This window comes from Amblyomma mixtum, chromosome 7 (assembly GCF_055824585.1).
Source record: "Amblyomma mixtum isolate Tamu chromosome 7, ASM5582458v1, whole genome shotgun sequence".
Lineage (NCBI taxonomy): Eukaryota > Metazoa > Arthropoda > Arachnida > Ixodida > Ixodidae > Amblyomma > Amblyomma mixtum.
Window position 1 is genome coordinate 149,979,526 of NC_143018.1, and position 27,535 is coordinate 150,007,060.

Genomic DNA, 27,535 nt, shown 5'->3' on the forward strand with positions numbered 1-27,535 from the left:
ACAGGCTGTTGTCCGCCAAGAATTCGCGAATGTGGGCCTCGTTTGCAATCCTACCACGCCACCCCCTGCACCACAGCCAATACCAGTGGTTGCTGCTGCTACGACAACCCCGTCCTACACACCGCCCTACACACCGCGCTACACCACCCGCAATCCTGCGGAGTGGCGCACGTCTGACAACAGGCCTATTTGCTTCGTCTGTTGTCGGGCTGGCCATACGTCCCGCTATTGTCGCAGCCGCCCGGCTCCCCCCTCTCACCCCTACTACAGCCCTGTCCGCCATGACTATTATGCACCGCGGCGCGTTTCTGTCACCCCAGCACAGCATCGTGCCGAAAACATTGAGCAAGTCCGTCGTCCTAGCCGTTCGCCATCGCCACAGGCCCACCGTTCCCGATCACCTACTCCTCGCCGCAGCTTGTCCCCAACGTACCAAGACCCCTACTCGGGAAACTAGGCGACGCAGCGCCCGGACGTGACGCTGCGTTACCGACCCGGACAGCCAACTGTGTCTCGACCATCGCACCACGCCGCAACCTGATCAATGTCCTCGTAGATAGAGTCCCTCTGCCCGCTCTCATTGACACTGGAGCCCATATTTCAGTCCTTAGTTCGTCGTTCCGCCAGCGCCTCAAAAAAGGTCTTACGCCCGCTAACACCTCTACAGTTCGTGTTGCTGACGGAAACACTGCTGCCATCATCGGAATGTGTACTGCGCGCGTTACCATCGCCGGCCACCACGTACCTGTGCTATTCGCCGTCCTTACTACTTGTCCGCAAGACGTCATTTTAGGCCTAGACTTTTTAACAGCCCATTCCGCTCTCATCGACTGTTCCTCCGGACTTCTGCGCCTAGCCCTGCCCCATTGTGTTCACGACCCTAGTGCTGACCATTCCCAGCCTCGCCTCCGCTCCAGTACATTTGCTCGCCTACCTCCCGAGGCGGCAGTATACGTGCCCATGTCACCTTTTCCCTCCCTTCCTGACGGCGACTACGTTGCCAACCCCATCACCGACGTCACTCTACAACACAACATCGCCCTACCTCATAACATTGTACACGTCGAGAACAACCTCACCTACATTCCCGTACTCAACTTCAGCATGTCCTCGCAAGTTCTCCCGGAGGGCATTTACCTTGCCGAGCTATCACCTTTGTCCTCATTTACTATTTCTGCAGTGCTGTCCGACCGTCGCGCCGAGGTACCTGCACAGCCTGCCTCGTCACATAGTCCGGAGGACCGCATCTCAGCCATGGTTGCCTCTGACCTGCGTCCCGAATATGCCAGTGCCCTTGCCAGCCTTTTGCGGTCGTACAGCAACATTTTTGATTTCGGTCACGGATCCCTGGGCCAAACGTCCGTCGTCACACATCGCATAGATACTGGAGATGCCCGCCCTGTTCACCGACGGCCTTACAGAGTTGCTCTTTCAGAACGCCATATCATTCAGGAAGAAGTGGACAAAATGTTGGCCAGCAACATTATTGAGCCGTCGAGCAGCCCCTGGGCGTCTCCGGTAGTACTTGTCAAAAAGAAAGACAACAGCTGGAGGTTTTGCGTAGATTATCGACACCTCAACAAGATAACAAAGAAAGACGTGTACCCTCTTCCTAGGATCGATGACGCCCTCGACTGCCTCCATGGTGCCAACTACTTCTCCTCCATCGATCTCCGAACAATATAAAGGTATGATGCACAAAGCACAGGCTCAAGTGCACAGTTTGCAATACAGTGTGCGGCAAGTATGGTTTTCATATTCATGGTTTATTACAGCAACCAAACAAATACAGTGATAAAGCACACCAACAAAAAAGGCGCGTCACAGGCCGCTCAAGCAGTAGTTTTTTTTTTAAGCTGGCTATTCATCTGAATGGTCACAGTGCGGATAGGAAAAAGCCCTGAAGTTCCACGAACGTAGCCAGGTAGGAAATTGAAAAGTATAGAAAACAATGCTACGACAGCTTCTATTGAGGCAAACATGACATGACATAAGTAGGCGCATCAACAAATAGACCATGCAGCACAGAGGGATTACTCTTCACATTTCGTTTCTTCAACTGAAAGAATACAGCAGCTGTGTTTACACCTGCATTTTTTATTTATTTATACTCCGGTCTTGAACAACAAGACCATCGAAGGTGGGCACGTAATTTGTGTAACACCAAAGGACAAAAAAAGAAAATACAGCAGACAAGGCGTCACCAGCAGCGAAATTACTACATCACACTGCACTGTATCGTTCCACAACATCAGAATACATACACTGCAGTCATAGAGCCAAGCATATAGAAGGTTATAATTAAGTAAATCAGAACAAATTACTGAGCAACCGAACACTCGAAATTTCGTCACTTGTTGCAGCAGCGCCTCAAAATGGGACAAATTATTCTCTTCGACTATATGACCAGCAAGGTTGTTCCATTCGGTAATAGTGCTAGGAAAATAGGGATATTTGTAGCAGTTCGTTCTTGTGGATAAAGGTTTTACGGAAAGAGCATGTCAATATTAAAAACAAGTTTTTGCATCAACAAATCTGCTCAACGCTAGAGCATTACACCATACATAGGGCCTGCGCACAATCTCGAGACCTCCTTCTTGTCGCTAACCGCAGTAATTTGAAGCAATTCTAATCAAAGTAAAGCATACACGAAGTGCAGTTTAAAGTGAAGTGCAAGGACATTCAATGCAGCCACTTCTTCCTCGAGTAGGCACAGCATCGAGACGCAGCCATCCTGGCCGCAGATACACAAACAGTTCGAAGTGCTTGGAAGAAACCCTCAGGTCTCGCAGCTGGCACGGCGTCTTCTCCAGGCTGAGGTTGCGGCAGAACTGCACCCACGTTTTGCACCTGGACATGATGCAGCGTCCACGTTATACAACTGCACCCAAATGAATACCATATTGCGACGTATCATTGTAGCGTCCGTTCTTTCGCGCAAGGCCGCAGAAAAGGGGTGTTATCATTTTTGTCCGTGACGCGAGAAGCGACCGGACTAATCTCTATTGTTCACAGCCATGAACAGCTGCATCTGCGTGTTTCTAGATTACTCTAGATGATCTCGGCCTGTTATCTCGAAGTTTCCTTGCCGGCTTTAAATTGAACGATGCCGCGAGCAGCGGGCATTCGTAGTTCGACGACTGACGAGCACGTTTGTTGCTTACGCCGCCGCCGAGTGATTCAGTTCTTTTGTGGGCGCAAGTCAGCCCAAATAAAGACCTTCGTTTGCAAGGCTTGTTGCTGTTTTCTTGACTGCTGGATTGCCGTCACAACGTGAGAATATACTCCAAACGTCAATACGCCAAGAATCCTTTCACCTAAATGCAGTACGTTATAAATATGGCAGAAAATGCTCGCGCCAAGCCTCCGCGCCTCAGAGTGCGGTTACGCTCGCCTGATACCACGGGGCTAGCTGCTTTTCTATGCTCAAAGAGTGACGACAGCGATGCAGCGAAATGAGTTTAAAACTACATTGACGGTCATGCATACGTAGAACGGAAATAACTACTGCTGGGCGAATTCAGTTAAGGCACAGTCAATGCGGCGCACATACAAATGGTTGAGTTTCGATACTGTCAGTGGCGAGGGGATCCTCAAATTGGCTTCCGGTGCTGCAAATACCAATAATGTCATGTTCAGAGCTGTTAGGCAGCGCAGTTGGTTTTAAATTAACCATGCGGCAAGTAGAGGGCACGTGGTTGCTCATGAGAGCCCGGTATGAATTTCACGTTGGTGACAGTCGGTTGCACGAAAATAAGACAAATGATTTGTGTCTTTTGCATATCTTATGAATGCAAGTGCGTGCCCTACAATTTACTAAAATATCCCGATAGCATGAAGCCAAGTGCGTATGAAACGGTTACAGCTACGATAGCCGCGGAAAGCCCGACAAAAGCATATCTAGAGCAGACGAAAACTGCAAGAGCTCACCTGAGAAAGTCCAGGGGCAAGCGGTGTAGACTTGGTAAGACACCCACGGTACAACCCACGCTGTCACAATGTGCCACGGAGCAAGGTTTGTTCACATGCCGCAACCTCATCTTGAAATGCAGAGCTAAGCGCTTGAATCGACGAGCGCGAAGCCTCGGGAAAAGGTTTCGCACTGGCCGTACACCGAAGGAAACGCTGCAGTGGTGCAGCGGGGTGCAGATCTTGCCAAACGGTGACAGAGAAGCGACGGGCAAGGACGACAAAAACTTCTTAAAGAGAATAACACCATCTGTCGGGCTAGTTGGTTGCGATCCATATTGTCACGAAGTTGCGAGGACGGGAACGGGTTTATTTACAAGTCGGGATCGGGGACGTCACTGGACGGTCAGCGTCAGGCGGGCTCCACCACGGTCTCGCGCACACCGAGTTCTTCTTCTTCTTTCCGCTGCACTGCAGTGCGCCAGCGCCGCAGCGCGGCGTAACACTTCGCCCGGGGCAGTCGAAGCTCGACCTCGAGCGAGTTAGTCAGCGTTGTGACTGCAGCGTTTAAGACGGGCGACGTGAACGACCTGGACCGTGCGAGAGCGGCGATTGCCTGGGGTGACTTTGGCGATTGTGTAGTTAACGTCACTGAGGCGATCCAGAACAACAAAAGGGCCGCAGTACTTTGCGAGGAATTTCTGATAGAGGCCCCGTCGACGCAGTGGCGTCCACAGCCAAACGTAGTCACCGGGCTCATACGTCACCGCAATGTGTCCACTGTCGTAACGGCTCTTGGTGCGAACTTGTGCACTGAGTGTTCGGAGGCGAGCTAGTCGTCGCGCTTCCTCCGCACGGCAGAGAGTCTGCGCAATGGACGGATCACGATGGTCAGAAAAAGGAAGAATCATGTCCAGAAAGGTGCGTGGTAGGCGCGCGTAGAGCAGAAAGAACGGGGAGTATCCAGTGACGTCTTGTGTTCCGGTGTTGTAAGCGTATGTTACAAACGGTAGCACAGTGTCCCAGTTCTTATGGTCGGCCGCTACATACATGGACAACATGTTCGTGAGGGTGCGGTTGATGCGCTCCGTCAGGCCATTCGTCTGCGGATGATAGGGTGTCGAATGACGATAGTCACAATTGCAGAGCCGTAGCAGTTCTTCCACGACATCGGCAATGAACTGGCGCCCACGATCGCTGATTACGACACGAGGAGCTCCGTGGCGAAGGATCACCGAGTGTAGCAAAAAGGACGAGACGTCTGTTGCTTTGGCGGACACAAGAGCAGCTGTCTCCACGTAGCGAGTCAAGTAGTCGACGCAAACTATAATCCAGCGTTGGCCCGTGGTAGACTTGGGAAGCGGTCCAAGCAAGTCGACCCCGATCTTCTCAAAAGGGGAGTAAGGTGGTCTGATCGGTTTCAACAAGCCGGCGGGCGAGGCAGTGCGATGCTTAAAGCGTTGACACTGCAGACAGCCTGCAACGTACTGCTGAGTTTACTTGTAAAGGCCAGGCCAGTAAAAGCGTTGCCGCGTCCTGTGTAACGTGCGAGAAAACCCTTGATGTCCAGCAGAAATATCATCATGCATGGCATGCAGGACAATGCCACGAAGACTGGCAGGGACAACCAAAAGCAGACGTGCACCCTCCACGGAATAGTTCTTCTTATAGAGCAAGCCCTCTGATATGACGAACGGCGTTACAGGAGCAGACGTACGGGCTTGATCAAACAACGGCTGGAGACTACGATCCTTGAGTTGTTCTTGCTTAAAAGTCGCAAGGCTAGGAAACTCGGTAGAGACAGAAGATAAACAGTCATCGAAGTCCTCTTCACAACTTGCCGTGTCTGGCAGAGGGAAACGAGACAAACAGTCGGCATCAGCATGGTGGCGACCGCTCTTATACGCCACCGTAAAGTCATATTCTTGGAGGCGTAAGGCCCAGCGAGCGAGTCGACCGGAAGGATCGCGGAGGCCAACAAGCCAACACAACGAGTGATGGTCTGTAACAATCTTGAAGTGACGTCCATGTAGATATGGTCGAAACTTTTGCACAGCAAAGACGACAGCGAGACACTCGACTTCCGTCACGGTGTAGTTGCCTTCCGATTTGGTCAAAGTGCGACTTGCGTATGCGACCACGTGCTGGGCGCCGTTGTGAAGTTGGATAAGCACTGCGCCGACGACCACACCACTGGCGTCGGTATGGAGCTCTATCGGCGCCGCCGGGTCGAAGTGGCGCAAAACAGGCGCAGAAGTGAGCAAAAACTTCAGCTGCTGGAAGGCAGACTCACAGGCAGGTGACCACACAAACGGGGCGTCTTTATGAAGGAGGGAAGTCAAAGGGCGAGTGAGCTCGGCGAAACCTTGGATGAAGCGGCGGAAATATGAGCAGAGGCCCATAAAGCTTCTAAGGTGTTTCAAAGAGCGTGGCTGTGGGAACTCCCGCACGGCAGCGATCTTCTGTGGGTCTGGCCGGATACCATCCTTGTCGACAAGAAACCCGAGGACAAGGGTTTGCCGTTCACCAAAGTGGCATTTCTTGGAGTTTAAGACCAGTCCAGCTCTTGCGAAGCAAGCCAGCACCATACCTAGTCTTTCGTTATGCTCGCGGAAGGTCTTTCCATAAATGATCACGTCGTCGAGGTAGCACATACAGACCTCCCACTTAAGCCCACGCAATATTGTGTCCATAAATCTCTCAAAAGTAGCGGGGGCATTGCATAACCCAAAGGGCATGACATTAAATTCATACAGTCCATCGGGCGTGATAAAAGCTGTCTTCTCCCTGTCCGACGGATGCATGGGGATCTGCCAATATCCAGAGCGCAGGTCAACCGACGAGAAGTACGATGCAGATTGAAGACTGTCCATGGCATCATCAATACGCGGGAGCGGGTAGACGTCCTTCTTCGTCACAGCATTTAACCGACGATAGTCTACGCAAAAACGCCAGGAATTATCCTTCTTGCGTACCAGTATAACAGGAGCAGCCCATGGACTTGACGACTCCCGGATGACGCCTTGCTGTAGCATATCCTGCACTTGCTCGTTGATTAGCTTCCGTTCAGCCTGGGACACACGATAAGGCTTCTGTCTGATCGGATGAGCAGTACCGGTGTTGATGTGATGCTGCGTGCGAGTAACTGGCAGCGAAGGTGGAATGGCTGGCTGAGCGAAGTCAAATACCGACGCATACTGGGTAAGAACAGTCTGTAAAGCAAGCCGTTCGGACGACGGAAGCGACTTGCTGATCATGCGCATGATATTGACGGAAAAGTCTTCTGCTCGACTGGAAGGCTCGCACTCAGACACAGATTGGATAGTAAGAATGTCGTAAGCATGAAACCGAGCGAGTTTAAGCCCCGATGGGATCAAAACAGGCTCCGACGAAGCATTCACTGTCCATAGTTGTGCGTAACCGTCGACAACGGCAACAATGGCCCGGGGCACCAGAACATTCTGTTTCGCGGCGTTGTGCACATCTGGCTCAACAAGCAAATGGAAGGTGCCTTTGCGGTTGTCCGAAGAGCGAACAGAGACGAACATTGCGGCCATGGCTGGCAAACGCACATCTTGCGTGACACTAAAGACACCAGCAGCGAAACACCACACAGGAAGAAGAAGGAGAAGAAGGTAAAGAGCGCTGAACTTCCAACTTTTATTTCAGCAAAAATTGAACCCGCACTTTTATACACATACCAGGTAAAATCCCACCAGAGGGAGTAATCAAGGCAGGCGATCGAATTGGGACCAACACGTTGTCCAGGGCATCAAAATGATAACTACTATCGCACTATACAAAGACTTCCATGAAAAGCACGAATGACATGCGGAAAAAAAAGACAATGTAAAAAACAGGGTTGAGTGTGCGCAAATGGAAAAAAATGGAAAAACAGGGTTGAGGGCGCAACTCAACTCAACAGAAGCAACTCAAGTCCTCCACACTTTTTCTAATACTATATCACCTCTTAAAGTTACTCATGAATTCCCAGAACAAAACGCCATGCGGTTTCTAGAGTTAAAGTTGTTTTTCGGAGAAGACCATGTGTGCTGGTTATTTGAACCAAGAGCCAATAAACCCATCCTACCCTACGATTCAGCCCATTCAAAACTTGTGAAAAGGAACATTGTGAAGTCAACTTTTAAGAACGCACTCACAAAATCTTGTGAACACAGGTTGCAGGACAGTTTTTCGAGCCAAGTGCTGAGGCTGACACAATCAGGATACCCGCAATCTCTCCTTTCGTCTGTTGCAAAAAAAGTCCTGATAAGTATGAAGCATGAATGTGAAGCCCCGGATGATACGCGACAGCGGAACAAAAGGGTCGCCGTTCTGCCATACCTGCACCAAATCTCGCATAATCTGAAGAAAATTGGCAGAAAAGCAGGCGTAGACGTAGTCTTTTCAGCCCCTCTGCGCCTGTCAAGCCTGTGCAACAAAGTTAATAAAAAGAAAAATAATAGTAGCTGTACAACCAGGCACCGAGATCCTTTTGTGCCTTGTGCGGAGGGTGTTGTATACTTTATACCTTTAGCTTGCGGTAAGGCGTACATAGGCCAAACAGGAAGATGCTTAAACGAAAGGCTAATGGAACATAGGAACGATCTAACTGGGGCGCCGTTGAGGAACCTGCCCGCCCATTGCAGCGTATGTGACATCCAAAAGAAGTGCATTCCTCATTTTAAGAAAGCAACTGTCTTAAAGAAACATAAAAACCAACTAACACGCGAAATCATTGAAGCTACCTACATCTCAGGGCTCAAAGAAGGTTGCGTAAGCACCCCTTCCATCTCATTATCTGAAAAAGAAATCACCTTTCTCTCTGGTTTTACCTGATTTTACCTGGTTTTTAGGGGTACACTGCATTTTAGTTCTAGCCGTGTTAATTGTTGGCGCTCATCCCTTCGCATCGCTTACGTTTTTACCGTGTCTCGCCTTCTCATGTTTTTTTCTTCTTTTAGCAAAATTCGCGCCCTCAACCCTGTTTTTCCATTTTTTCCATTTGCGCACACTCAACCCTGTTTTTACCTTTTTACCGTGTTCTTGCCTTCTCACGGTTTTAGCAAAATTCGCGGCCTCAACCCTTTTTTTCCATTTTTTTCCATTTGCGCACACTCAACCCTGTTTTTTACATTGTCTTTTTTTTTCCGCATGTCATTCGTGCTTTTCATGGAAGTCTTTGTATAGTGCGATAGTAGTTATCATTTTGATGCCCTGGACAACGTGTTGGTCCCAATTCGATAGCACGCCTTGATTACCCCCCTGGTGGGATTTTACCTGGTATGTGTATAAAAGTGCGGGTTAAATTTTTGCTCAAATAAAAGTTGGAAGTTCAGCGCTCTTTACCTTCTTCTCCTTCTTCTTCTTGTGTGGTGTTCGCGCTGCTGATACATATGGTTCTTAAAGGGGCCATTTCTAGACCGGCGAGCATAATTTGCACGCTTTCCAAGGCGCGCCATAGCAGGCAGCTAGAGTTAAGAAATCGCTTCGTAAGTTCCCGCAGCTACTGTGGCCGGGTACCGAAACCAGGCCTACAAAGTCGCGCTGCATATGCACCGCACACTCATCAAAAGAGGGCCCAACAAGAGCGTTGCAAAAAATTACAAAATTCGGCGCAATGTTTTGCTGAAATAGTTTACCTATTTTATAAAACGTGGTATTAAAATATTCCTTTCTTTTTGTTGTTTTATAGCGTTTTTATTTGTGCTTTTGAATTTCGTTATATAAGTGTATCGGCCGCCCAAAGTGGCTGTGCTGCAGTCGCGCTAAACCGTTTTCGGGCCCAGCCCATAGAGTTAATATAACCAACTCTAGAGGGAAAGCTGCCCATTGAGCCCATGCATTCCAATGGGCAACGCATGAACGCAGCCATCACACAACGGTTTGCGTGTGTTGCCAGCTGTTTTGTCACTTTCTAAATCTGGGCAAAGAACGGAGTTGGAACCTGGCAACGTAGTCCGTGGGAAGATGGCGGTATGCAGAGTAGCCAAGGTCAATTGGAGTAGCTCTCGACTGCTCTAAACTGCTGTAAACAACGGGAAAATCGTCGCGTTTGGATCGTTTTCAGTGGTATGCAGTGTCGCATACCCAGTGTAATTTCATATAGGTGGCTTGTGACTTCTGAATTGTTATTTGAACGCTAGTACCGCGATTGTGACGCGCTGGAGTGGTGTATTTCGTCTGTAGAGCGCACGGGATTTTGCATGTCCTTTGTTGTCGAGTGCAAATACATGTCGGAAATTTGCTTTGGCCCCAAAAGGGCGAACAAAATTCGCAAAGGAAATGAATGCCCAAGGTAAATGGAGCAACTGCTCTGCCTGGTTTGTTTTGAATTTTTCAGCGTTTTGTTATATTAAATGTCGAAGGTTTGTTAGAGTACCGCGGGCCTCTCGCGTTTTTTTTTTTTCTCCTTCGGCGAGGAAGACGGTGCCGTGTCTTATCTGGCGCGAGACGAGCTCATAATGGGATTTTTCGTACGCAGCAACGCTCAGAGCTTCATCACGAACGAGTGAAACAAGGTGGAGGCCGAAATACATGAAACGCCATGTACCGCTCGAGAAACCTTGGTTTCATGTCGAGCATTGTGCGCATTAAAATGTGGGTGCTTGGTTGGTTGTTGTGGAGGGTTTTTGTTATTATTTTTGTGTTGGTTTTTTAGGTTTATGATTGCTTTTGCTTCTAGTGTGTGACACTGCTTTCTTGCTGAGATATTTTTTATTCCTTTGTTTGGTTTCAAAACCCATTTATGAGAAGCTAGTGCCGCAAGTACTTTATACGCACGGGATAAGAAGGGTCCTGCGATTACATGTATGCTGTCTTGTTTACATGCCAATTTCCTGCCACTGGAGCAATAATGCGCTGTCAGATCCTTGAGCTGAGGATCATAAGTGTGCCTCTTTTCCGTAAAATAAACAGTTGGTAGACTGCGCATGTCCTTCTTGTGCCGTTGTCGTTGCGCGGCCGCTCACTTCAACAGTGTTACCTTGTTACAACAGTGTTACAACAGTTACAACAGTGTTACAACAGTGTTACAGTGTTGGGCATGGTGTTTTCACATTGTGTTCTGTTTCGTTGCAGCGATATTTTTGCGCATTTTTATTTGTTGCTTAGAGGTCAGTTCCATTTTTTGATATGTTAAAACTTGGCACCGACTGGATGGTGCTGGTGTTTTGTTTGTCGTGTTCCGCCTTTGTAATCTGTACTTTGTATCACACCTATCTTGGTCCTGACCGGACTGATAGTATCTCTAATAAATAAATAAATAAATAATTACCGCATGCATTACTGATGAAAATCGTAATAAAACGCATTTAAGCAAGAACACCTGCATCCTTTATAAGTATTGCCAATGTGTCAATCTGTCAAGCAGATTGAGGCAATGGCGCTAAGAAAGTCGAATGCCGTGAAAAAGTAAACGGCTGCAAGGTTCATTCGCTTGGTGTCATCCGCCTTTAAAGAGAGTTCCAAGAGCGGGAGATTTTCATTCACACGCTTTACAGTACACAGTTGTCGTGAAATGTGCATATGTATCTCTTTCAACTTTTACTGACAAATGATGCAAAGTGCCCGATCCTTTTGGAGCTTTTCCCATGCATCAACGCACGAAGATGGCATCGCGGTGAACGAGAGCGCGAGTGACTCCTTGTCGTATGCAGCTCCTTGAATTAAGTGCCTTGAAATCAGGTTCGAAAAAAGAAGTTTAAAACCGAAACTCCGAGAGCGTTTGTTCAGTTCACTCGTGAACATGTTCGCAATCGTCCGATATTAAAAGAAATGACCGCAATCAGTGTGCTAAAGATTACAAGATGTGTTTAAAACATTGAAAATACGCGTAAGAGTGACATATAATTACTATCTCTGCCGCAGTTTTCCGACTTTAAACACAAACTTCACCCATCCTTGACTTTGCGAGAAAAAACTGTGCTGGCCACAATAGTGTGTTGTAAGATGGCGTTCAAGATGGCGACTTACATGCGTGGACCGCTTTGCGAGCTCAGCTTTACCCCCCTGGCCCAGCCTTCGCCACCATTCTACATCCACCTTGCCATATCCCGAACGCGAGTTGAAAAAAGAAGACACAAAATGAAAACAGGGCCACCAGATTGCTACTGCTGCGGCGCAGCTCGACATTTTGGCGAGCAAAAGCACGAAACATTGAAACGAGTCAAGCAACATGCCTGCTGATAATGAAGGTCACAGATTGGCTGTCTGGGTCCGACATGCCGCCTGCAGATGGCGTTGAAACGCAGTTTTCCGTTGCTCCGGCTCCGGTCGCGTGGAGACTTTTGTCCCCGACAGCACATGGTGAGCATATCGCCGAGAGTGCGATTAAAGCGCTCAGACAGCCCGTTAGTTTGAGGGTGGTAGCCAGTGGTGGTTCGATGAATGATGCGATACTTTCTGAGTAGGGCTTCCACCACGTCCGAAAGAAAGGCATGACCTCGGTCACTGCTCCCGCGGCGCACCGTGGCGAAGAACAAAATTGTGCAGCAGGAAGTGGACACTGTCGAGAGCAGTGGCAGCGGGTAGTGCGGTGGTCTCTGCATATCGGTTCAGGTGGTCAACGCCAGCAATTATCCAGCGGTTCCCAGAGAACGTGCAGGGCAGCGGGCCGTAGATGACGCCAACACGATCGAATGGGCGGGCCGGGCACCGTAATGGCTGCAAGGGGCCGCTCGTACGGGTCGCGGGAGACTTGCATTGCTGACAGGCCATGCAGGAGTGGGTGCATTGGCGAATGTACCCGTACATTCCCAGCCAATAATAACGTTGAGAGATTCTTTGGAACGTCTTCAACACACCAGCATGGGCGCATTGTGGGTCAGCGTGAAACGAGGCACAGATCTCAGAACGTAAATGGCGAGTTATCGCGAGGAGCCACCGTCGACCATCCTGCGTATAGTTAGGGCGGTAGAGGAGGCCATCGCGGAGGGCAAAATGGAGTGCTTGGCGGCGGAGAGTGCGCGAAGGCACAGCAGTGTGAGCGTTGGTCGCGACGTCGATGATCGACGCAAGCCACGGGTCTTTACGCTGTTCTGCGAGCATATCAGAAGCGGGCAGAGGCGAGAGGACGGGTTCTGGCACCGCTGAGCATGCAGCGGCCGTGGGCAGAGGAGATCGAGCTAGAGCGTCGGCGTCCGTGTGCCTGCGGACAGAGCGATATAGAGCGCGGATGTGCAAAATCCTGAAGACGGAGTGCCCATCGGGCGAGGTTGCCGGCCGGATCTTTCAGAGACAATTAGCAAAGCGCGTGGTGGTCCGTGACGACATCAAACTAGCGGCCATACGGATAGGATCGAAATTTCGTGAGCGCCCAGACGATCGCTAAACAATTCTTCTCCGTTACGGAATACTTGCATTCAGCCTTGGTGAGCACGTGCCTCGCATACGCAACGACGTATTCCTCAAAACCATCCTTCCGCTCAGTCAGGACAGCATCGAGGCTGACGCCACTTCCATCCGTATGTGCAGGGTCAGTCAAAAGTTCCAAGGCCACAGGGTTCGCTTTTGAGCAGCATAGTCGGGCTGTTGAGATACCCTCGAAGCTCAAAATATCTGTAGAGAATAGAAGAAGCATCGTTCTACCGTCTGAGAACCTCGATAGCTCTATCGGAATCTTAAGTTTCAGGATATACCGATGAAAAGCGGACCATGTGGCCTGGGAACTTTTGACTGACCGTGTACCTCGGTAGGGGCTGTCGGGTAGTATGGGTGAAGCATGGGCGGCGAGGTGAGAAGACGGCGAAGCGTGGTGAACGCGTCTCGGCATTCGGATCACCAAGCGGACAGGCGAGAGTGGGTTCCAGCAGTTTTGTGAGTGGCGCAATTATCGACGCAAAATTGCGGATGAAGCGCCCAAAGTAGGAGCACAGACCGATAAAGCTCCGAAGCTGCTTGATTGATGTCGGCTGAGGAAACTCTGCAACAGCACGGAGTTTGGCCGGGTCAGGGAGACCGCCTTCTTTAGATACAGTGTGACCCAAGATGGTTAGCTGCCGAGCGCCGAAGTGGCACTTCTTCATATTAAGGCCGGCGTCGGTGAGGCAAGTCAGAACCTGCGGCAGGCGCGTGAGGTGAGTAGAGAAATCTGCCGAAAAGACAACGATATCGTCCAAGTGACAGAGGCGCGTGTGCCATTTCGGCTCGCGTAAGACGTTGTCCATCGTTCTTTCGAACGTGGCTGGCGCGTTGCACAAGCCGAATGACATGACGGTGAACTCGTAAAGGCCGTCAGGGGCAACGAATGCGGTCTGCTCACGGTCAGCTGCAGCCACCGGGACCTGCCAGTAGCCAGAACGCAATTCAAGGGAGGAGAAGAATTCTGTGCCTTGGAGACAATCAAAAGTGTCGTCGATGCGCGGTAGCGGATAATGCGAGGTAGCGATGCGAGGTAGCGGTCTTTGTGCGTAATTTTGTTGCGTCGCCGGTAATCGACACAAAATCTGATAGAACCATCTTTCTTCTTGACCAGCACCACCCGAAATACCAAGGGCTGTGAGAGGGACGGAACACGCCAGGGTGCAGCATGTCCTCAAAGTGCTCAGTTATCACTAGACGCTCAGCCAAAGACACGCGGTAGGCCGCTGACGAAAAGGCGGGTGGGAGCCGGTCTCAGTGCTATGAACCACGGCGGATGTACGGCCTACAGGCTGATGGGTTGCATCGAAAGAGGAGCGCAGCGTGCGAGAATGGCTGAGAGCCACACACGGTAGGTGGACGGAAGAGTATCGTCGATGGCGGCGCGGAACAGTTCGTCAGGCTCAGGTTCAGTAGCGGGCTCGGAATGCATGGCGTTTACTCAGGGACTGCTAGCTACCTCGTGGACATTAAGGAAAGAGAGGAGGCAGAAAGGTTTAATGCAGCCAGGACACTCGCCAGGGAGCAGGGTAAGGGGACACGGGGATGGACTGTAGAGCAGCATCTTCGAGACACCCTGGCGCACATCGAGGACAGCAGAAGGTAGCGGCAGGTTCTTGCGGCGCACAAAGGAAGCAGATGGCGTAAATAAAATGGTGTCATCCGACGCGGCACGGCACGACAGGGAAACAAGGGCAGATGCTTTCGGCGAAACTTCCATATCTTAAATGATGGTGACCTTGAGTGGCCAGGGGGCAGAGGTTTCAGTATTAGCTCGTCAGACAAAGCAGAAAATTACATTTCGGCGCGGGCGCAATCGATGACGGCTTTGTTGTGGGATAGGAAGTCCCACCCGAGAATTATATCCTGTGAACATGAGAACATCACCAAGAATTGTACTGGATACCGTCAATGATATCGTCAATGATGACCCGCGCTGTGCATGAGGCCAGAGGGGCAATGCGCTGTTTACTTACGGTGCGGAGCGGGAGACCCGTAAATGATGTCGTGACTTTGCGCAAACGGCGGCATAGTTTTTCGTGAATCACTGATACCGAGGCACCCGTGTCGATAACCGCATGTACCGGCAGTCCGTCGACGGTGACCTGAAGAACGTTTCGTGAAGAATGCGGCGGCCTTCAGCTTTTCGCACAGTGCGCAGTTCTTGCCTCCGGAACTGCGGAACTTAGTCTCCCTCTTCAAAGGAGAGAGGGCGACGGCACATCGGTGACAGTGAGCGGCGACGTGGGGATGCAGAACATCGGGTCTCGTAAGGACGATGGTCGTTGGCGTACGCGTCCAGAGGCAAGGACGGAGGAGCCGAATGAAGCATCCGAGATGGGTGCACAGTGCCTGAGATGGCTGGCGAGGCCACCATGCGACGGCGACAGTGACGGGCGGCATGTCCCAGGTACCCACAGGAGTAACAGATGGGACGGTTATCCGATGTGCGCCACGGGGTGAAAAGCCGCTGCGGTGACGGTGGAGAGACCGCTTCTGGTCGTAGAGGCGAGGCCGGGCGCAGGACGGGCTGACGAGGCGAAATAGTCATGGGCACACAGCGCGCCGCCACTTCTGCGTAAGTCGTACGGATCAGCGTTCGTTGGAAAACCGCCATTGAGCTGCGCTAAAGAGGAAGATGCGCTCTCCTAGTGCCATATTTTGGTTCTGGTGCTGTTGACGGAGTTGATCGTGGGTCACCGGACACACGTCCTCCAGGGCGAGCACATCGCCAGTAGTGGAATCTGACTAAGGCCGGTGCCGTCCAATGCAGCAATGACAGGGCACAGACTGCACACGAATAGTGCATTTGCTGTGTGCGAGCCGCCCAGCACACTCTTGTATCGCGCACAGGTGCCGAGTGCCACGGGCGGAAGTCTGCTGGCGGGTGTGGGAGTCACGCTGCAATGCACACCTGAGCGGCAGTGGGGCGAGCATCAGGTCGAGGTGAAGACGCCATAGGTCAGTCTCTGCTGGCTGTGCAGTCTCAAAGCGCAGATGGTAGCCACTGTGGCAAGCAAGCAGCTTTCGCTCGACAGGAAGCCGTCGTAGTATACGAGCAGGTGGTCCCTTAGTGACTTTTACATGACAGTTTCGGCAAGCTACTGCCCCGTATTTTGCCGCGATACCGATGATTTCGCATTTTACCTCCGTAGTGGCGAGCGCAGCCCGTAGTTGTTCTTAAGTCTGCAGTGCCGCGCTCTTGCACGAGTGTGGGAATTGCCGAAGGCGCCGCCATTCGGTGCGCGGTGGAGATTGTCGAAGTGGTGCAGGGCACGTAGAGTGGCTAGCCCCGGCCAAACACCCTCTTTGGCTATTGTCGCCTCGCATTGCGCGTTTCTCCGTAGGTCGTGGCAAGTTTGATGTGTTTTGACTTTCCGCACCACCACCGCCTGTGACGATGGTATGCGCACTCTGGCGTGTGGCAACGTTTAAAGTTACACCCCAAAGGCTGCGGCATGGTAAAAATACTGCTGCTTTAAACTTGTTTGATTTTTATTTTATGCAAATATTGCACAAAGCTCTCCTCTTTCCTTTTTTGCTATCGCTCCTTTATCTAGTTCGCACGCTATGCACTCCGCCTCTTTCCTTAATCCTGGCCGCAGCTCGGGTGCCTATGATGTCAGATAGCAATTTCTCCGGACGCCAACGTCATTCCCTTCCGTTTCTATTCTTTTCATAAACCAATACTACTGCTGAAACTTTATAGAGCACGCGAAAGAATTTCACTCAGTCCAAACTTCAGAACCCATGCAGACATTGCAGAATCAGAGTATAGAAGAGCCTTATGTAAAAATACTAGAAGATATCTATAGCACGTGCGCTGCCATAGTCCTTGATAAAGTCAGCAATAAAATTCCAATAAGTAGGGTGTCAGGCAGCGATACAGAATCTCGCCTATGCTATTCACCGCTTGGTTACACCAGATTCTGTCCTCTGGAAGGGCCCTTTACAGTCGGTTCACGCATTTCACAGGCCAGCGAAGGTTCTATTCCAAGGTCCCTGAGGTGGATGTTTCAAACGCAGCCACTAGCGGCGATTACTCTTCCCGAGCAATTCGAAGGGGTCATAGCTGTCCCAAGCCTAATTTTTGCGCGGATAATTCTTCAGGAGCCGGTGTATTTTGTACGTCGGACTGCTGCTGAGTCGTTTTTAATCAGTAATTTTCTGTCCGGCGCCTCCCTTACTTACATACAGCTAGCGCAGGGGGAGGAGGACAGATCCTCTTAACTCCACGGTTGGCACGTGGAGGCTTCACACACAATTCAGTTTTCGACTTCCTAATGCTCTCGCATTAAATATTTTTCTAAGCAAATTCTGACGAAGAGTTGGTGTATGGGGAATTCGAGTGAGCGCACGCGTTTATTATTGGCTCCGCCAATTTGTGGTACCTGTGCCACCCTCAGTCCGTTCTAGTACTCACCAAGGCCCTCAACGGATCCCGAAAGGTACACGCTCCTTCTTTTCGCTACCATCGCTACCATCTTTTGGATGTGCCCAATGATCCGGTGAACTACCGGGTCAGAATGTCTCTGGCAGCCACGCCGCTGCGCTAAGCCTCGCCTCATCGAGGCGAGCCTCGCCGGCCCGCTCCGTTCCTCACTCCCCAACAGCCATGGAGGAGCCTGTGGTTGGAGAGACCTCTAATCCGTTTCACTGTCACCCTGGTAAGCAGAAAATTGAGCTCCATGCTTACAGAAATCGGACGCCGGGTTCTTAATCGCCCCTAAAGCACCCCGCATCGACCTCGCTCCAACCTAAGGGAAGCGCCAGAAACGCCGGTGTTCCACCGGACGCTGCATGTGGGAAACTATCCATCCGCGTTCAAGGAGACTCTGCAGCTGCTACGTATGACGCGCGTGGTGGTCCAAAGAAGTAAGCCACTCGCCGCACTGCCGGTAGGAACCATCAGAGTCGTCTTTCGCCCGTGTGGCGGCCGCTCCCGGGAGAAGCTCCTGGCTCTCAGTATCCTGCAGGTACTTCAGTCAACACTCAGCTGTTCAGTAAGGAGCGAATTGCACATCAGAATCCATCCAACTAAGAACGCCTGCACAGTGGCGACGGCAGCGGAGGCAACGGCTATCGCTTTCGTAAAAAAAGCGAATTACTTTAGATGACAAGCAGCACCCGGAAGCCGCGTACATCGCGGCCCCTCCAGCGCTGTCAACGGTGTTATTTCCCAGGCATACTGGAATGAGACACCAGGGCAAATCCTACGTGGCTTGCAGTACTGATACCCGGAGGCTAACATCATAGCGGTCCGACGCATGGGAAAAACAGCGTCGATCCTAAAAACCTTCGCGTCTGGTCCCGTGCCTCACACCATTAAATATATGTATGTCGTACACCGTTGCCTGCACCAACTACAAGGGCAGCCCTGATGCTTTGCACGAACTGCATGAAACCTGGTCACAGGTATGATATGTGCCCTATCCCAAAAGCTGGACTCTGCCGAGCATTCTGGCGAGAAGCTCACCACTCAAGAGACCCCTTTCACGCCGAGCTGCATTCTTTGTGGTTGGTTCCCACTTTTCTGGTTCAGGCTCGTGCAAATCCAGGACCTCTCCACCTCGAAGACAGACAGCGCTGAATCCAAAGCAACCAGTGCCCAGCCCCCGCCGAAGGACTTTCCACCTCTAGTGCCTCATCAAGAACACCAGCGAGCCTGGACAAAACCCACCTGTACACCCCAAACCTCAGAGCACGAGGAAGAGGTAGCTCTCATGCGGCATGAGGTAAGGCCTCTTACGGCAGCCATATATTCTAACCCTTCTGCTGTTTCTCCACCCGCTCCTTCACCAACACCCCCAACCTCTTTACCAACGCCTCAACCCTCCACACCCCCTCCACAAAATAAACGCAGACCAGACTACACTCCACACATGGATTCTAATCTAAAAAACACTGCCCAACATCTCGAGGCCAGTATTCTGGCTCAGACTCAAAATTACATTGAAGCCGTCATCACTAAGGTTACAGAAATGATTCCCAGTCTGGTAGCCACCACCGTTCTACAACAAATTTCACAACTAATTGCTAAAATGTCTTCACATATCCCAGCTAGCAACGCCATAGCTGCTCCCATCCTTCGCCTCCCCACCCTCCACCATGGCCCAGTTTACGGGCAATAATCGCCTATTGGGCATCCTGGAATGGAACTGCCGGGGATATTTCGCCGCAAACGAGACCCCGCGCAGCGGCTCGTCTCTGCTTCTTCCACATCCCCTGATGTAGCAGCAATTCAGGATACTGCCACAAATTTATCGCTGCCAGGGATACGCTCTGGTACCCCCTTGACATCACTCGAAACCTCAGGGTTACCACGTTTGTTCAAGATTTTGTACCCTACACTTGTCATGTACTAACCTCACCAGTAGCTGCCATATTCCTAGAATGAATCTCCTCCGCTCACAGATGTCATCGCCTCTTGATCGTCAATTCTTGCCTTCTTCCGAGGCAACCGGTCTCAGGTTTAAGTTATCTCATTAAAACCACCTCCAACTATGAAAAATAGGCTCCGCTGCTTAATTAGGGGAAGCCAACTGCGCACATGTAGACTGGGCTTATACACGCACCAACAACGTATTGTGCAACACCCTTCAGATGCACGGCCTGTCCATATTGTTACGAGGTGGCAAGCCTAGGAAAAGCACGACATGATGACAGATGATAGTGTGGTTTAATGACTGTGGGCCTAGCACGAGCGCTCCGTCCCGCGCCACTGCCCTCTTCTTCTTCGTAACACGACCCGGGTCCTCCGAGCGATCGTCCCGATCGGTGGTTTAAATTCTCGAAGATGAGGTGGCGATGACCATGATCACAAAGGATAGAAGAAGATGAAAGGCTTGCCACCAAGATGAACGAGATGATCCGATGAACGGTTGTCCCTGGAGCTTCAGGTCCAGCGGTCGGTCGCCCACAGCCGAAGGTCAGGGATTAAGGACTCGCCGGACAGCTTGGGCGGGGGTGCCGTCTTGATTCGGGTCGTCGTCGGGTCATGCTGCGTCTGGTCCTGGTCGTCGTGTCTTGTGGTCGGGGCTGGGGACGGGGCTGGGGAAAGCGGCTGGTCGGTTCTGGTCAGGTCGGGCTCGGGTTGAGCTGGCGGCGTAGTCCAGGTCCCCTCGGCCAACGACGAAGGCGGGCAGGAGGTGGCGATGCTCCAGGGACCAGGATGACAATGAGGAACCCGCACCTCCACCAAATGTTACGAGGTGGCAAGCCTAGGAAAAGCACGACATGATGACAGATGATAGTGTGGTTTAATGACTGTGGGCCTAGCACGAGCGCTCCGTCCCGCGCCACTGCCCTCTTCTTCTTCGTAACAATATGTAATGATCTGAGTACACCCACAAGAATCGGCAATAGTGTCACCGCCGACACAAGCCCGGATCTTACTTTTGCTCGCAACCTTGCCAGACCGGTCTGGACGAGCTCAAGTGAGGCCCTGGGCACTAATCATCATATCATAACTATACATCTTGATTTCGCCAAAAAAGCTATAGCTACCGTGTCCGAATCACTAGCTGGGATAATCATCGAGAGCACAGGGAGGCCAAAACATTACATTCCCCTTTAACCTCCGCACATAGTTGGCAGAGCTGAAACAGGATTTCCAGGCATTCGAACAGCGGTTGAGGCAGTTCGGCCGAGAGACGGCGCCACAAGAATGCCCAGGAATGTGGCATTGCTTCCCCCCCCCCTTCCCCGTCAGGAAAGCGCCGCGTTCGACGCGGCAGGTTGTGTGTACCGACAGCCGCTTCCCTGGTAATGGGATTGTAGAGCCCGAACACCTGCTGTTCATGGAGTGCCCGGGCAGAGGCGCAGTAGTCCTAGTGCTTATAGCAGTGATCGGCAATAGGCTCGGAATCCACTGTCTCGGCTGTCTTGATCTGGTACGCGAGGAGGGAGAGGCACTGAAACACAATCATCCTATATGCGGATAGCTGGAGCATATGGGCGGGCAGGGTGGAGAAAGGCATGGCCTTTACGCTCTCCGTCTGCCGGACATTGGCTACTTCCAGTTCGAGCAGCACGCAGTCGTACAGCGGTCCCGACACCGAGGCGTGCGTACTCTGCCCGACGAAGTATGCAAGCTGCAGCGCGTTGTGGTTGGGCAGCACTGCGAGTGTGGGATGGACGTTGGCGTTGCCGAGACGCATGAGGCGGTTCTGGCCGACCACCATCGCGACGGGTGCGCAAGCTGTAGACCTTAGTCTTCGGCGCCCGAAGGCAGAGACGAGTGAGCTGCTAGCGGGCGTGGTAAGGCTTCATTCGTGCGACATGTACAACCTCGGACGTTGGTTGTCTAGAGGAACGAACAGTTCCTTGAGGGAGAACTTCATAGTTTACCTCGTGAGTTGGCGTATCACTTTATAGGGGCAAAAGTACCGCCGAAGCAGCTTTTCAGAGCGCCCTCGTTGACGGATTGGGTCCACACCTAAACGTTTTCTCCGGGCTGGTAAGTGACATCCCTGTGGCGATGGTTGTAACGATGAGCGTCTTTTTTTTGTTGATGCCGGATGCTGCCGAGCAAGTTGGCGGGCGGCCTCGGCTTTGTGAACAAAGCGGTCGGCCCCCACGACAGTGCAGTTTACACTACCAGGAAGCAGCATTGCATCGAGCATAGTCATGGCTTCGCGACCATGGACTAAGCGAAACGATGTGAAATGAGTCTTCTCTTGCAGCGCAGTGTTATGTGCGAATGTAACGTAAGGGAGTACTGCATCCCAGTTGCGGTGGTTGTCGTCGACATACACGGAAATCATGTCGGCGATAGTCTTATATAGGCGCTCAGTGAGTCCATTAGTTTGCGGGTGATAAGCTGTTGTTCGTATGTGGCTGGTGCCGCTGAGTCGCATAACTTCCTCTGTCAGCGCCGAGGTAAAGGCCGTCCCTCTGTCAGTTATAACTACCGTGGGTGCGATATATGGGTACGATATTGTACGTGAAGAAGGCGGCCATTTCCGCAGCTATTCCACGGGGAAGAGCTTTCGTCTCACAGTATCGACTTAGGTAGTCGGTGGCGGCCACAATGTACTAGCTACCCTGCGAAGACTCCGGAAATGGGCAGAGTAAATCCATGCCGACTTGGCAGAAAGGAACTTGTGGTAGATCAATAGGCTGCAATAGTCCGGCCGGCTTAGTCGACGACGTCTTGCGACGTTGACACTCGCGACAAGTTCGGACGTAGCATTTTACAACCACCCCGACCTTGGGCCAGTAGTACTTTTGCCGCGTGCGTGCCAACGTTCGGGAGAAACCAAGGTGACCAGAGGAAGGGTCATCGTGGAACGCCTGCAAGTCTTCATCGCGAAAGGCATTTGGTATAACGAGCAGATAGACAGCCTCCGTCGGCCCATAGTTCTTTTTGTACAGGATGCCGTCCCGTAAACAGAATGATGACATGCCGCGTGAATAGATCCCGGGCAGAGTCTGAGCGCTGCCTTCGAGATAGCCAATCAGGGACCGTAATTCAGTGTCGTCTCGTTGGCGTTGAGCCAGGGCGGACGCGGAGATGACACCAAGGAAAAGGGAATCGTCGTCGAGGGCTGCCCTGTTGGTTGGAAGGGGGACACGGGACAAACAATCTGCATCACTGTGCCTTTGCCCTGATTTATACACGATGGTGACATCAAATTCTTGCAGTCGGAGGCTCCAGCGAGCGAGTCGCCCTGAGGGATCCTTGAGATTTGCCAACCAACACAGCGAGTGGTGGTCGCTCACCACTCGGAAAGGGCCGCCATACAAATAGGGTCGAAATTTCGGTACTTCCCACACAATAGCTCGGCATTCTTTTTCGGTGGTGGAATAGTTCACCTCAGATCGTGATAACGTGCGGCTTGCGTAAGCGATTACGCGTTCAACACCACCTTGCCACTGTACAAGGACCGCACCAAGGCCAACGTTACTCGCGTTTGTGTGCAGTTCTGTGTCAGCTGCCTCATCGAAGTGCCCAAGTATGGGTGTACTTTGGAGACGCGTGCGTAGCTCTTCGAAGGTATGTTGTTGCTCCCTACCCCAGAACAACGGTTCGTTATCTTTGGTGAGGCGGGTTAGGAGCTCAGCTATTCGGGAGTTCTTCACAAAACGCCGATAATAGGCGCAGAGACCCAGATAACGGCACACACTTCGCTTGTCAGCAGGAATGGGAAAAGCAGTGACGGCGGCAGTCTTGTCGGGGTCTGGGCTAACGCCGTTGGCACTCACAATGTGGCCCAAAAACTTCAGCTCCTGGGAACCGAAGTGACATTTTTCTGGCTTAAAGGGAGAGGCCGGCTGAACGGATAGCTTCGAAAACAGCACGTAACCGGCTGAGGTGTTCTTCGAAAGTGTCGGAGAAGATAACAACATCACTCAGGCACACGAGGCAGGACTGCCATTTGAGGTCAGAAAGCACAGGGTCCATCATCCGTTGGAAAGTTGCCGCAGCTGAGTATAGACCGAAAGGGAGCACCCTGAATTCGTGCCAACCTTCCGGGGTAATAAATGCGGTCTTTTCCCGGTCACGTTCGTCCACCTCTATTTGCCAGTAGCCGCTGCATAAATCGAGTGATGAAAACTATTTGGCGTGGCGCAGACGGTCTAGGGAGTCATCAATGCGCGGCAAAGGATAAGCGTCTGTCATAGTTACTTTGTTGAGACGTCGGTAATCAATACAAGACCGTAGGGTTACATCTCTCTTTGCAACTAGGACCACAGGCGACGCCCACGGGCTCTTCGATGGCTGTATCACGTCTTCCTGAAGCATCGTAGAAAAAAGAAATCGTAGAAATCGTAGAAAGAAAATCGTAGAAGAAAGCTGCCCAAGGGCAGCTTTTTTCTACGATTCCTTCATCTGTAGTGCTAGATGGGAAATAAACTTTGATTTGATTTGATTTGATTTGATTCTTGCAATCGCTTTCGAATTGCATCCCGTTCCTTTGAAGATACCCGGTACGGCGACTGACGTTATGGTCTGAGGCTTTCGTCAACTATAATTCGATGTTTTGTTATCGGCGTTTGTCTAACTCTGGAAGTTGACGCAAAACAGTCCCGGAAAGAGTCAATGTCAGTCTGCATGTTGCGTCTTTGACTAGGCAGGAGATTCGAGTTCACGTCGAGTTTAACCGGAGCATTCGTTGATCCTACTGATTTCGTAGTCCCCGTCAACGCCTACTCTCCGGCGCATTCCCCGCGTTCATCAAAATAAGCAATCGCTGTGTTGGCCGCTAAACGTTGTGGTTCACAACCGAAATTTGTTATCAAAAGCTCGGCTCGCTTATTGTCCAATTCTGTATGCCCGCGAGCTACACACACTTGCCGACCCAGGAGCAGCGGCATGTTGGCTTCAGCGATGTCATGGGTGCCGGCGTTGTCATCGCACTCCACAGTTACTAACATGCTGGTTCTCGCCGGAATCACCACGTCATCATCGCAGACCCGCAACTTAGTCCTGCGTTGCTGGGGTTCGTCGTCAACAGTGCGGTGTGCGCCAAACGAGACGATGAGCTCCTGAAAGTCGATGACAGCCCCATATTGCTGGAGGAAATCGAAACCGAGAATCAGGTCTTTAGAGCACTCAGGAAGCACAGCAAACCAGCCGGGGAAAGTGACGCCGCGGATTTGAATTCGCAAGGTGCAGACGCTGGTCGGCGTCACAACATGGCCGCCGGCTGTGCAGATCTGCGGCCCAGTCCAAGGTGTCAAAACCTTTCTGAGGGTCGTGGCTAGCCGGCTACTTATCACAGAAAAATCAGCGCCGGTATCCGCCAGTGCGGTTATTCTAAGTTATCGGCGGTTACTGGTATTTCCGGTTACTGGTATGCGCTCTGTTGCGCTCTGTTTATGTCGTGTGTGTTCCTTTGTTGTGTCCCGTCTTCTTCACGCAAGTATGTACCAGTTCAAAGATGAACCAACACGCCCAAACAAAAGTTTTACTTCCTATTTCCGTAGAAGCCAATCGCTGGCTCTTCGTCGGTGAGCTCCTCGGGTCAGGTGGTTGTTGGTCTTGTGGTCGCTGCAAATCGTCCAGTGGAGGCTCGTGTCACTTTCCAGCTGCGGCGACCCTACCCCCGGAGGACGCTGTCTTCAGTTTTCCCGCCATGAGGACGTGTCTCTGAATTCACCAGAGGTTGATGTGCGGCTGGGAGAAGAGAATCTCCTTGGCGATGGGGTTCGAGACTGACGTCGAGGCACAGTCGAAGCCTGCAAGTTAGAGGTTAGGTATTGCTTAATCTCCTGAGGTCGCTCACCGTAACGTGGTCGAGGAGCGTCTGAAGCAAAACCCCTTAAACCATTTCGACGGTAGGGGCAGTGGCGCCGGATATGGCTGGGCTCACCGCAGTGGTAGCAGAGTGGCCGGCTCCTCGGCGTCCGCCCCACGTCCGCTTTACGCATGGCGGGCCGGAATTCCTGTGGAACGGTAGTGGGCACAGCTGGACGTGGGTACTGCACAGCCGGCACAGTTTAAAAAGCTGGCGCCACTGCCGCAGGCCGTCGAAGTGCCTCGCTGTAGGTCATGATGCAGGGCTGCGGCTCCGGAACAGCTGGTGCTGGCTGCACCACTCGCCGGATTTCAACCCGCACCACGTCCGTCAGTGCAGTGACGCTGGGCTGTGGGGCTTCGAAGCGGAGTTTCGCGAGTTCTTCGCGAACGATGCTCCTGACGTGCTCTCGAAGATCCTCAGCGGGCAGCGTCGTAGGCGTGCAGATTTCAGCGGCTGCCATACTAGCCTGCCGGCCGTGCTGCGCACCGCGTTCCTGCAAGGAGCGCTCCATGCTCATTCCTTCCTTGTCAAATTGGCCACTGCCCTTGGAGGGTCGCGGACAAGTCCAGCAAACAGCTGTTCCTTAACACCCCGCATTAGGTGCCGCCCTTTCTTGGCCTCGGCCATAGCAGGGTCGGCTCGATTGAAGAGGCGCATCATGTCCCCAACGAACATGGTGACACTCTCATTTGGCTGCTGCGACCTCGAGTGCATAGCGTCTTCCGCCTTCTCTTTTCTTTCACTGGTGCCAAATGTCGCCAGCAACTCGCGACGAAAAACCTCCCAGGTGGCAAAAAAGGTCTCGTGGTTCTCGAACCCGATTTTTGGCGAGTCCTCTAGTACGAAGTAAACGTTCCTCAACTTGCGCTCACCATCCCACTGGTTGAAGGCTGCCACACGGTCGAAACTGGCCAACCAATCTTCAACGTCCTCGAACCTGTCACCGTGGAACGTCGGCGGTGACCGGGGCGCGTGGAGTACGAACGGAACGTCAGCTCCGAAACGTTGAGTGGTCTGGCTACCAGTGGTTGATGTCAGCTCCCTTGTCGGTTTTGTCACGCCGCTGAACTCTGGCTGTAGGCCTAGCAGGCGGCGGCTCGCTTTGTGGACGGGGGTTGTGTCTGCGCCCTGAGAACTGGCTTCAATGGCGTCTTCGGAGTCAGTGTACATGGGACGGCACCTAGCACCTCCACCAGATATGTCACGGCTTGACAGTTTAGACGGCCAAGACACGTTTTACTCGGAAGCGCCAGGCAGCAGCGAACTCTCGAGCGGGACCCGAAGAAGCGACGAATAAGAAGAAGCACTGCCCGCCACTTTGGCTAAGGATAGCCAGAATAGCGGTTAAGCAGTTCGGCCGGGAGATGGCGTCACGAGAATTCACAGGAATGTGGCAATATTATAGTGAATTAGATAGTTCACTATTATCACATGCTGCTGTTGACCGTGACAGTGTTATTGTTGGACTAGTGTGACCGCAATGACCGCCGCCATCGTTGTACACTCAAAACAAGCTGAGGCTTTGGAATGCATTTCGAAAGTGTCGTGCAGCACCGCGGGGGTCCGTCGAGTACCAATGCCGTTCCAAGTCTCTAATACCATTCGACTCAGATCTCATTCTAATGTAGCCGTGTGCACAGGTATAATTCATCACGATAGTCGACAACATTTCAGATGAAGCCATTTTAATTATAATCGGTTACTTATTTTCTGTAAAGTGTACACGACTAATGTATAACGGAGCTGTGTCAGCTTTTAGTTATCTTGCATGTAAGAAGTAGCAGAAAGAGAATCGGGAAACAGGCCCTTTCCCCACAAGTGTGTGACACTTGCTCATTTTCTAACTGAGAATGGAATGTGGTTTGTACCACTCCTTATTATTTTAAGGGGTGGGAAAAAAGGGGAAAAATTATTTTGTGCATTTATTAGTCTTTCTTCGGCTTTTCTGGGTGAAGCGGAAACGGTAGAGGTGAAATACTAAGAAAGCAAACACGGGGGACACGCGGAAACCGGTTCAGAGA

At 51.7% G+C, this 27,535-nt stretch overlaps 1 protein-coding gene across 1 annotated transcript in view; it reads left to right on the plus strand.

Annotated features, from left to right (window-relative positions):
* LOC149337844 (uncharacterized) overlaps positions 1 to 20,709 on the plus strand; it is a 124,920-nt gene extending 104,211 nt beyond the window's left edge. The window contains exons 3-4 of the mRNA XM_089554529.1: positions 18,812 to 19,004; positions 20,686 to 20,709. Coding sequence (XP_089410655.1) covers positions 18,812 to 19,004; positions 20,686 to 20,709 — 217 coding nt within the window. The remainder of the gene's footprint in view (positions 1 to 18,811; positions 19,005 to 20,685) is intronic.
* The last annotated feature ends 6,826 nt before the right edge of the window (positions 20,710 to 27,535 follow it).